General features: G+C 46.2%; 2 protein-coding genes across 4 annotated transcripts in view; both read left to right on the top strand.

The window, feature by feature from the left end:
* cacnb1 (calcium channel, voltage-dependent, beta 1 subunit) overlaps positions 1-3,738 on the top strand; it is a 35,637-nt gene extending 31,899 nt beyond the window's left edge. For both annotated transcript variants that reach the window (XM_086186308.1, XM_086186307.1), the window contains exon 14: positions 1,735-3,738. In XM_086186308.1, the coding sequence (XP_086042434.1) occupies positions 1,735-2,265 (531 nt within the window). In that variant the 3' untranslated portion in view covers positions 2,266-3,738. The remainder of the gene's footprint in view (positions 1-1,734) is intronic.
* Positions 3,739-6,524: 2,786 nt separating this feature from the next.
* arl5c (ADP-ribosylation factor-like 5C) lies at positions 6,525-10,306 on the top strand. 2 transcript variants are annotated; one of them, XM_086184425.1, is made up of 6 exons: positions 6,525-6,741; positions 7,153-7,213; positions 7,312-7,459; positions 7,763-7,846; positions 8,840-8,991; positions 9,199-10,306. In XM_086184425.1, exons 1-6 carry the CDS (start codon positions 6,696-6,698, stop codon positions 9,245-9,247), a joined length of 540 nt encoding a protein of 179 aa, XP_086040551.1. In that variant the 5' UTR covers positions 6,525-6,695; the 3' UTR covers positions 9,248-10,306. The 2 variants fall into 2 exon arrangements, with proteins under 2 accessions (XP_086040551.1, XP_086040550.1); XM_086184424.1 differs by lacking the exons at positions 8,840-8,991; positions 9,199-10,306 and adding an exon at positions 7,996-8,826.
* Positions 10,307-10,459: the final 153 nt, after the last annotated feature.

Raw genomic sequence — 10,459 nt, forward strand, 5'->3', positions numbered from 1 at the left:
TGATGTATATAGAAACACAACGCCGACGTAGATGAAGAGCCTCAACACACACACACACACACACACACTTTACCAGCTGGCTTGAACATTAAATAGTCTTAGCACTTTTAGAACTGTGAGAGCTGCTCAAGTAAAACCACACTGGACTGAAGGAGTAACCCATAAGGCACCTGTGCCCCCGCAGGCCCCTCTTCCATTTCGCTGTAATCACGAGTAAAACGATATCTCCTGCCCCCACCCTGCCCTCTTTAGCTCTGTGGCCTCCTTTCTCCAGCACTTGTTCTTCTTCACTGGGAGGCTGAATCCAGTTCGCTGTCCTCCTCCGTGTTGCCATGGCACCGCCCCTGAAAACAGCAAGTCATGCCCGCCTCTTCAAACAGAAACGCTTCATTTGGTAGAGGCTGTTACTAACACGCTGGCGGAGAAATATTTTAACGATTTTCTTTTAAAACACACTAAACCGACAGTGTCTTTAATCCCAAATTATAACCCGGCTCCTTAATTGACAGCGTCCACCAATCGGCTGGGGACATTTTTAAATCCTTCTGCCAGTTTATTGGACCTTTTCACTTGAGACAAATCACCCGCAGTCTCTTTTATTTCTTAATCTAAGTGAACTGTTACGTTTCTTTCGCTCCTTGAGTCAATAATACAGTGCAGAGCTGAATTAATTACATAATTGTGAAGTTTTATTTATGTGTGCCATGAGCTCATGCAGCCAGAAGGTGGCACTGCTGTCGTGTTGTAGCCTGCTTGCTGATTAACTGCTTGGGTGTGATTCTGTTGTGCTCCGACTGACGGCTGCTGGCGAACGAGCTGTGAGCACATTTCAGAGCAAGAGAGAGTGTGTGTCTGTGCGGGGGGATGTCCCAACATGTGAGCATTATTAACGATACACACGTGATGATGATGATGTAAATAATCCACTACCCCTTAACTTCTTTTTGTATGCTTTGGCAGACGTTTGCGTATCGGCTCTCCTTTGAGTGTAACCAGTTTAAAAAAAAAAAAAAAAAAAAGATTAGTCAACCGAAAGGAAATTAATCAACTATTAATTAATCAATTAATCATTTAGGTGATTATTTTTTTTCCATCTGAGTTGGAAACTATTTCTTGGTTCCAAACTCATAAAATCCAAAGACTCTTGCAGGTTGTTGTTTTTTTTTGTTTTGTTTTTTCTGTAACAGAAAATTTAATTTTGGGGTTTTGCACAGACAGAAGAATCGATATGAAAATGTGAGGTTGAGCGCTGGGACATAGAGACGAGCATCTTTCAAATACTTGTGACATTTTGTGGACTACATCTGAACTCGCTTCACCCTGCCAGAGGTCTGGAGCGTCTCCAGCCGTGGCAGCGCCGTCCAAGTTGAAATGTCCTGCTAGCAAACCAAACAATTAGCTTCTCGCTTCCACCGATTGTTTCTTCTTCTTCTTCTTCTTCTTCCTCATCCTGAGTTCTGTCAGAGAATTGAATCAAAAATACATCCGCAACTTTTTGAAGAATCTTGCCAACAGATGTGAGCCATGAGCACCGATGCCTTCAGGGCCAGCCCTAAAAGCTGGGAAATCTTAGTTCATGGTTATAATTGAGTGTGTGTGTGTGTGTGTGTTGATTTTTTTTAATGTCCTGTGTTGTATGTCGTGCATCATGCTAACCCTGCTGCTAACTTCTGACATCTGCTGTTTGTGTGTCTGCATGTTGCTGCGTGGCTGCATGACTGCGACTGGCTGCAGGGGCCCAACCTGTCGCACGGTGAGCAGAAGCGAGAGGGGCCTCTGACAGAGTGCGGTGGGAGCGGCACCCTGCATGACTATCACTCTGATGTGGGAGGGAAGCCTCAGCATCAGCAGACGTACCTGCGCTCCTCCCGTGGTCAGCTACGAGGAGGCAGCGGGCGGGGCCTGTCACGACAAGACACCTTCGACTCCGAGACCCAGGGCAGCCGGGATTCTGCGTACACTGAGGCTGGCGACTCTTGCATGGACATTGAGACCGACCCCTATGAAGAGCCCGAGCCGTACCGAGGGGGCGGGGGGAGCCGCCTCCACCTGGCGCAGCATCACGGTCGGCAGGCCTCCTGGGAAGACGAAGGTGCCGAACCCGACCAGGAAAACCTGAACCATCCTCCGATGCCCAGCCAGACGCAGCTGCATGGACGCGCCAAGCTGAGGGAGCGTTACTGCCAGGACCCTGTGGACACAGGGGCCAACATGAGCCGCAACAAGAACCAGGACGACTGGGGAAGGGACGTCTACATCCGCTGAGCGTCCTACCACAGAGGCGAGGGAGCAGACTGAGAGAAGGGAGGAAGGAGGGGGGAGAGGTTCAGATTCTGGGGCCATGCCGGTCTGGCTAACAAATTAATCTGTTTACATCCCAGTACAATGTAAAGAAACACGTCAACTGATGCCATCCTCATCATCCTCTTCTTGCAATCCAGTTTATGTTTAGAGGAAAATTACTTTGTGGGTTTTTTTTTGTTTTCTACGTTAATACTGCATGAATATCATAGATTTCTATACCGACAGCACGAGGACATTCATCGCTCTGATTGTGATCTTTCTGACTCAATCTCTCCTTCAGTTGTAGAGTGTGAAGGCTGCTAAAGCTGTAGTCCTGTCTGTCCTCTACAGTCTTAAACAGGGTCTAATGTCGCCGTCCCCGTGTTCAGTGTCAGGGTTCCTCTTTAACTTTATCTCGCTCAGTGCTTTTGGATTTCAGGGTTTTATTCTGAGATCCAGAAGAGACGAGTTTCTCACCTCCACTTTATCACCCAGACCTTAAAAAGCAGGTGGAGACGTTGCCATACTTTAAGACGAGATATTTTATCGCTGTTGCTACACTCACGTCAGCTTGATAACAACCAGGAATACACTCCAAAGACGTTTACTCCCGTGCCCGACTGTACGCGTCCAATTCTCTGGTTTCTCTTCTCTTCTCCGTGGGCACCGAGGTGTTTCGCTGCAGCGTTCTCTGGTTTTTTTTCCAGCGTGGTGCGGATTCAAAGCAGCGCTGCAGTCGTAGTTGTGTGAATGAAGTGTCCTGCCTTAGCCACGCCCCGCCCTCATTTCAAGGAATCACAAGTGCCGGAATGTCTCGCCAAGCCATGTCCACCGCTGCTACGGTGGGATGTCTTAACTCTCCTCTTCATGCCATATCTGTGTCGTCTCGTGGCTGCGGCGCCGTAGCCCGTCGCTGTCGCTCCAACACATCGTTTTCTTTGCACCGGCTTTGTTGTTTGTTTTCCAGGGCTAATGGTTCTATAGAATACCTGTGTGTGGTTAATCCCTCTCAAAATAACCCAACTTGTCTGATATTAAATGCCACTCTCTCGTTACTCTTGATTTCAGACTGAATTCGTGTTTGTTTTTTTGTTCTTTTTTTTCTTTTTCTTTTTTTTTTCCCTGTGGACATTTGCAATTTTTTTCTTTTTTTAATCTTCGGTTCTTGTGAGGTCGTGTGGGGCGTGTCGGATGATGACGGGCTCGGGTCTTCACTCAGTGACCTACGACGGAGAATCCGTGAATGTTTCTGGTGGGCTGCGCTGCCCCACCCCTGTCTTCAGATGGATAAATGAATATTACATAATGATCAGTAAATGATGTTATTGTTGCGTTATCGCAATTGTTAAAAATATGAAATAACATGTATCATTGGTGCCTGATTGTAGCTGCATTTCGCTTTTTCTGCCTTTCATTTTTAATCTGTGGATAAATTCGTATTTTAATTAAAAATGTAAGCAGAAAAATGCCACGGTGTGATTTCATGAATCTGGTTGTGAGACACGAGTGCAGAGGGAACGTTCCAGCCTGAATTTATACTCTGAGTGGACCTGAGAGCCAGTCGAGGTCACCCACGCTGCGTTTTGTGGTACTGTGCTTCTTTGGCAATAACAAACTACTTTTCAGCAGTAAAAAAAAAAAAAAAAGAGCAGTCAGAGCTCTGTCTTAATCCGTCTTAGCGGTAACGTCACCAAGTTCTTGAGGAGATTCTGACCCAATTAGAAGTGAATCTGGTCGACCCAGGAGGAGGAGGTTTCATCTCTGCGCAGGTTCGATGTGAGTCCAGCTCTGCATTAGGATTATTGGAGAGGGCGTTCTCTCGTCATGAGGCCGCTCTCAGGGAATGTTGCAGGGGTGAGAGGGTCACACGGTCTCTCCCTGTCGCCCAGATTTGCTCTCAGGTTTTAAGGTCTGAGAATAATTGACTGATAGCTCATCTTTGCTCTGGAGTACTGATGTGAATCAGTTGGTGCCCTTTAAAGTACTAAATCCTGTTCCCGAATCCCCTGTACTACCCAGGATACAGTTTAATACAGGTTTTCTCCCTCGTGAGCTCAAACTTGATCTCCTTCACGTCACTAATTGACGCCAATCTCAGCAAAACGCGTCAGTCTGTTGCAGCTGCTGAGTCGAGGTGCTGGAGAGGGTGAAGGCCTACGAAGCCTCAGCTGAGAGAAGAATCTGAAAGGAAAGACCTGTTAGAGGACCTTCGTTCCTCCGACGTTTCCGTGAAATACGAACGCCACCATCATGACGATCCTCCATCAGAGCTGCGGCGCGTTTAAATCCACCCACCGCAGGAGGAAGCGGGGAAAGACGGGCTTTCATCTTCAACTCACGGGGGGTGGGGGGGTCTACAGTGGATCAAATCTCACAAACGAGGAATGTGCCCGTTAAAACCTTGAGTGTGAGCCTTTAATTTCAGTTTAAAAAAGTTCACGATTGCCAAATGAACAAAAAGCTCATTTATTCATAACAACAAAGGCATGAAAGCACCTTCAAATACATTAAAACCATTTTAAACCCCCCCCCCCCCCCCACAACATAAAGCAGCATCACACTCTCTAAATACCCCAAACCAAAAATCTCGAGGTGAGAAACTGGTGTAAGTGGACAGACAAGTACCTGCTGAGTGGTACTCCTTATCTCGTTAATAAACCTGGACAAATAAAATCCCACCTGGAGCAGATTAAAGGGTCAAAGGTCATATAAACCTGTCAAAATGTGCAGATGAGCGTCGCCGAGTCAGCAACCTACTGAGGATTCACAGAGGAAATGGATTAGTGTGTTTTCAGAACATTGAGTTATTTTCTTAATTGAAATCAGAGAGACCCTAATAGGATGGATCTAAAGGTTCTTTGGGGTCACAAATATGCAGAGGAGCTCGTTCAGGATTCTAATCCCGGTTATGCCCCTTTAAAGGTCTTTATTAGGACATCATGGGAATCAGTGCTTGAAGCTTCCAGCTGTCAGTCAGCTTGAGTCTGCTGAGCTGCACTTCTGTTTCATGAAAAGATCTCGAAAACTGGGAAAGCAGCAGGAACTTTCAGGGGATTCCAGTTAGACCCTGTTTTGCTTTTTGTTCCCAAACCAGTTCCTCCTATACAAAGCAAAAGAAGAGGGGGAGGAGTTTTGTTTTTACTTCCTTCCCCGTATATGGGCTTGATGAATTTATCACCACTTGCGTCATGGGTGGGTTTCCGTCATAGAGGAAAAGCCTGCTTCCTATGTTGCCTTCGGGTGCTCTTGGGTAAGCTCTGAAATGTCACGTTCCTCTTTGTGTCAGTTTTAGCTGACACAAAGAGGAACGTGATGAAGTGACGCTGATGGAAGAATTGACATGTAGGAGTAATTTTAGAAATATTAAAACCCAAACAGCTCCAGGTGAGATACATGCAGTATTTCACACCTTAAAAATATTTCTGATTGCAGTTTTACCCACTTTCAATGTTCCCAGAACACTGTGCGGATGTGTAGAAGTATTATAATCACTCCTCAGCGCTCCCAGAACATACAGAATGTTTCCCATTATTTCATAAAACCTTTAAAGATCCGATGGAACGACGTGGTTCACACCAGCAGAGACATTTTCAGAACGTTCTGGGAAGATCCCCTTTCTAGCTCAGGGACTTTAACATCTTTTAAAGTTCTAAAGGGGATCCTTTTCGTACGACCAACGGAGAACCAAATGGATCCCAAAAGGCTCATCGGAGGCAGGTGAATTTACACCAAACCAGAAAGTTCAGGCAGTTTATGATGGCGAAGTCTGAGGCCAATACAACCCTGAAGAAGCTCTGCATCGGTGGGTGAAAAAACAAACAAATATACGCTGATTTATTTTTAGAGAGAGGCAGCAGAACCTGAGGCCAGGTTTTTTTCCTGTTAATACGTTACAACATTCATAGAGTGATTATCAGTTCGGGGGAGATTTCTCTTTGACTTCGTTCGTCGTTTCAGTGACAGCAGCAGCCTGGATACAAACATCTGGAACGTACGTTTACTCCTCTTTACCGAATTTTAAGTGTTTCTTGCAAAATTCACTCTCAAACCTAAAACTAAAATATTCTTGTTGAGTTAGCTTTGAAATTTCGCAACCTGTGCCGTCCCGAATTATGGAGAGAGCGCCATAAGTCTCATTCACAGGCTGCCTGAATTTCCGACAGGGAGTGAACGCAGCGCAACTCACTACCCTTTTGAGCTCGTCATAGAAAATTAAGAAGCTCCGCCCACTTTCACTATGCTTCTGAAGAAAAAGGAGAAGAAGGGGAAGGTGTTTTTATAAGTGGAGTTTTATCTGACAGTCAGCAGCACAGAGACTTTACTGGATTATTCATCATTCATCTCCACACACTCACTCTCTCTCACACACTCTCTCTCTCTCTCTCTCACACACACACACACACTTGTTGGACATGGGCTTCCTCCTCACCAAGATGATGGCAGTGTTTGGTGACACAGGTAAGACCGGATCAAGGTGTCAAGCTTTTCCTTTGTTGTTGTTTTTCATCCGTCAGCTGATATTCAAAGACCAGGGGATGAAAATCTTCAACGCTGCTCCTGAGTCTTCCATGTCCTCTCGCCGCTCTGCTCTTGATGATATTGCGGCTCATTGACCGCCAAACCCAAACCAGCCATGTTGCCGGTCGGACAGCTGATGTCAGAGAAGCTTGAGTGGAATCTTGGCTATGTGGTCCTGTAATCAGGGCTCCTGCCGTCTGCGTGTCTTTGTGATGCTGCTGGTGGAATTTCAACAATGAAAAAAATCAGAAAGTGTCCAAGCCAGAGCGGCGAGGTCACATGATGCCAACAACAAAGAAAAGGACATTTAAAAAAAACATAACAATAATTTTAATTTATTTTTAATCACAGAGCACAAAGTCATCATCGTGGGTTTGGACAACGCCGGGAAGACGACCATCCTCTACCAGTTGTGAGTGACACACGCGTGTCCTTCTGAAGCCAAAGTACTACAGTAGAACTGCAATATTTGTTTGACATCTCGCTAAAACTCTGTCCCCTCTCCGACAGTCTGACGAAGGAGGCTGTTCACACCACGCCGACCATCGGCAGCAACGTGGAGGAGGTCACAGTACAGAAGACACACTTCCTAGTCTGGGATATCGGAGGCCAGGCGAGCCTTCGGGCCAGCTGGTACTCGTACTACTGCAACACAGAGGTATGCAGTACTCTCTGTACAAATACACAATCAACAACCAGGGTTCAGTTTCTTCAACTCCTTGATTACGCTGAAGTAGCATCACCTCTGGAAACTTGCACGACACAGAAATACTGCTGAGCAAGCAGTACTCGTACATTATTGGCTCCTTATCACCTTCCCCTGGTACTGATAGGAGGCTCGTACTCTTACATAACCACTTACGACTGCCCGTCGTGAAGCCGACTGGATCTCTGATGATGGGATGAATTTATATGTATTTTTCCCTTTGATTAAATGAAATTGTGTGTCCCTGTGTGTCAGATCGTCATTCTGGTGGTGGACAGCACGGACCGCGAACGCCTCACCGTAACCAAAGACCAGCTGCACCAGATGCTCGCGCACGAGGTACAAAACCAGGATATTCTGTCCACCTACTCACACGCTTCTTTAGCTCAAAGGACGTGTATGTGTGTGTGTGTGTTTGTGTGTGTGTGTGTGTGTGCGCGTTTCAACACTGCATCACTTCTTTGGGACCCCCCCCCCCCGCCCCCCAGCGCAGAAAGAGCCAGCCATGTACATTTAGCTCTGAGCTAATGGCGACAAAAAAAACAGCCAACCACCAACGACAGCCCAGCTCACCAAAAACATCCGTTTGCGAACCCTCGAGTGCATCCAACGCACTCAAAACACACTTCGGGGCGATGAACCACTTCAAGACCCGAGGCAACATCCGACTTCAGTTCCGCAACAGAAGACTTTGACGTAGAACCCAAAGGCCTAAGAATCTTTTTGGCAGATGAATAAAGGCTTTTAATATACTGACTTTTATGAGAATCAGGTTCTTCAGGTGCTCCGGGGGGATTTTAGGGCGAAATGAGGGGGAAATCAGATTGTTTTTTTTCCTCCCTCATTTTTACTTTAATCACTTGTCTCATTTATTTCCACGACCGGTGGCTACCTGAAGTAAATCACAGCGTGAGTTCAATTCCGGCGCTGCCTCGAGGTGGAGGCCTTATGTCAATCGGTGAACCCGCCAGTCTGGAATTTACTTTTCTGAAGTAACTCGCTCCTTTCGTGACTCACCATTGCGCCATCTGATCCAGCCTGCGAACCCGTGACATAACGTGATGGGGAAGTTTCAGCGGCGTGCGTCTGCATGAGTCATCAGTGAGGCGTGTGTTTCACTTTTCTGCTGAAGTGGCTTTCTTCATGGCTGACACAAGAACTTTCTGTGTGTTTCCACTGGAAATGTTTAAATTTTGTATTAGTTTAATTTTGTAGTAGCAGCAGTAGCAGCAGTAGTAGCAGTAGCAGCAGTAGCAGCAGCAGCAGTAGTAGTAGCTGTAGTAGTAGTGGCTGTAGTAGTAGTAATACACCCTCTGTTGTCTGGAAATGCAGGACCTGCAGGATGCTGCCGTTCTCGTTCTGGCAAATAAACAGGATGTGAAGGGTTCCATGACGGCGGCAGAGATCTCGCAGAGCCTCACGCTGGACTCCATCACTTCTCACTCCTGGCATGTTCAAGCCTGCTGCGCCCTGACAGGAGAGGGGTGAGTCTCACTGTCCGAGAGAGAGTGAATCATTAACTTCGTTTAGGCCTGATGCGTCCTAACGGCTGGTGTCCCTTTGAACCGTCTGTTTGTGACATTTTAGGTGTTTATTGATTTTTCTTAAAGCATTTTTTTTCTCTGTTTTTAGGCCAAAATGTGTTGTCTGACGTCTTCCTCTCCTTCCCCACTTTTTTTTTTTTTTTCCAGTTTACCTGCCAGTTTGGACTGGATGAGGTCACGCGTCGTTGCGAACTGATGAGGCACCCGGGGCTCGGCAGAGTCACCGAGTCCACCTCGCCGGGAACACCTACCATGTTTAGAACAAACTAAAACGGGTGCAGCATCCGAACAGAGCCTACCTCGCCACGCCTACAGTTGGTCCTGCTCAAGTGAGCTTCCAAGCAGCCGCCCTGTGACCGCATGAATTCAGGGTTGGGAACAGACGGCAGACAAGCTACAGGAAAGTGGCACGGCGGGTGTCGAGTGTTTTTACTCCCCCAGAACCGATTATGTTCTAATAATTTGTTTCTCTCGGTCGGGGTTGTGTTGGGGTGCAGAGGTCCATCCTTCCCCTGACGTTAATGTTGTTTAGTTTTCATCAAATTCTTTCTCTTTGTTGAAAGTTAATCAAGGAAAGATGGTATTAAGTCAAAGTGTCGCTCTTTCATTAAATTCATGATCTAAAGCTCCAACTGAATTGTAACTTATTCAGTGCTCACACAGATCCAAGACCTTCAGACCCCAGAGGTCAAACGTCAGAGGCCCACCTACAGCAGAGGAAAGAAGATAAAACTGTTTTTTTTTCTTTTTACAGATAGAGTTGTTTATTTCGCTTCCATCTGAATCCTGTTAGGCCGATACGGTGGTGTTCCCTCTCTCCCCGCCCCCCCCCCCCACAACGAGCTTTGAGACGGACAATCATGAGCTCATCGTGACCTTTGATTCTTGGCGCTGTTTTCGTTCTAACTGCGCCTGTACATCCTCACTAGCAACCAAACTGTTTTTCATTTAAAAAAAAAAAAGTGACTTTAGTAGCTGCAGATCTTTTGAACAACAGGAAACACGCCTTTTCTTCTCATGAACTCTGCGGTGGTGTAATACGTCCCTACACCGAGTGCACAAATGATTCTGTGCTGGTGAACAACAGGACAGTTTTCTTGAACCAAAGCATGTAATTTATTTTTTTACCAAAAAATAAGCTCTTAAAGTATTTACTGTATATTACAGCAGTTTCCTATGAGGTCAAAGGAGCTTGCTGCTAAGTTATTGTGTATATATATATATATATATTGTATGATACAGTTTTGAAATAAATACCATGACTGAAGTGAGTGTGTCAGTGTCATTCATCTGTTGTGTGCTGCTTGGGGAGGCGGTTTGCTGTTGCAGTGAGGAAGCACGAGTAGAATCCCTGAGTATTAACACCTCTGGTGAGTGTGAGCTCAAACAATGTCCAATAATAGAAGTT

The sequence above is a fragment of the Aulostomus chinensis genome, chromosome 18 (genome assembly GCF_037954235.1).
Source record: "Aulostomus chinensis isolate RoL2024-O1b breed Wild chromosome 18, RoL_Achi_v1.0, whole genome shotgun sequence".
Taxonomy (NCBI): Eukaryota; Metazoa; Chordata; class Actinopteri; order Syngnathiformes; family Aulostomidae; genus Aulostomus; species Aulostomus chinensis.

Excerpts from the sequence above, each read along its gene's own strand:
- arl5c (XM_086184424.1), top strand. The coding sequence starts at position 6,696 with ATGGGCTTCCTCCTCACCAAGATGATGGCAGTGTTTGGTGACACAG. Across the intron at positions 7,214-7,311 it reads ACGACCATCCTCTACCAGTT|TCTGACGAAGGAGGCTGTTC; the intron begins GTGAGTGACACA and ends CCTCTCCGACAG. Across the intron at positions 7,460-7,762 it reads CGTACTACTGCAACACAGAG|ATCGTCATTCTGGTGGTGGA; the intron begins GTATGCAGTACT and ends CCTGTGTGTCAG.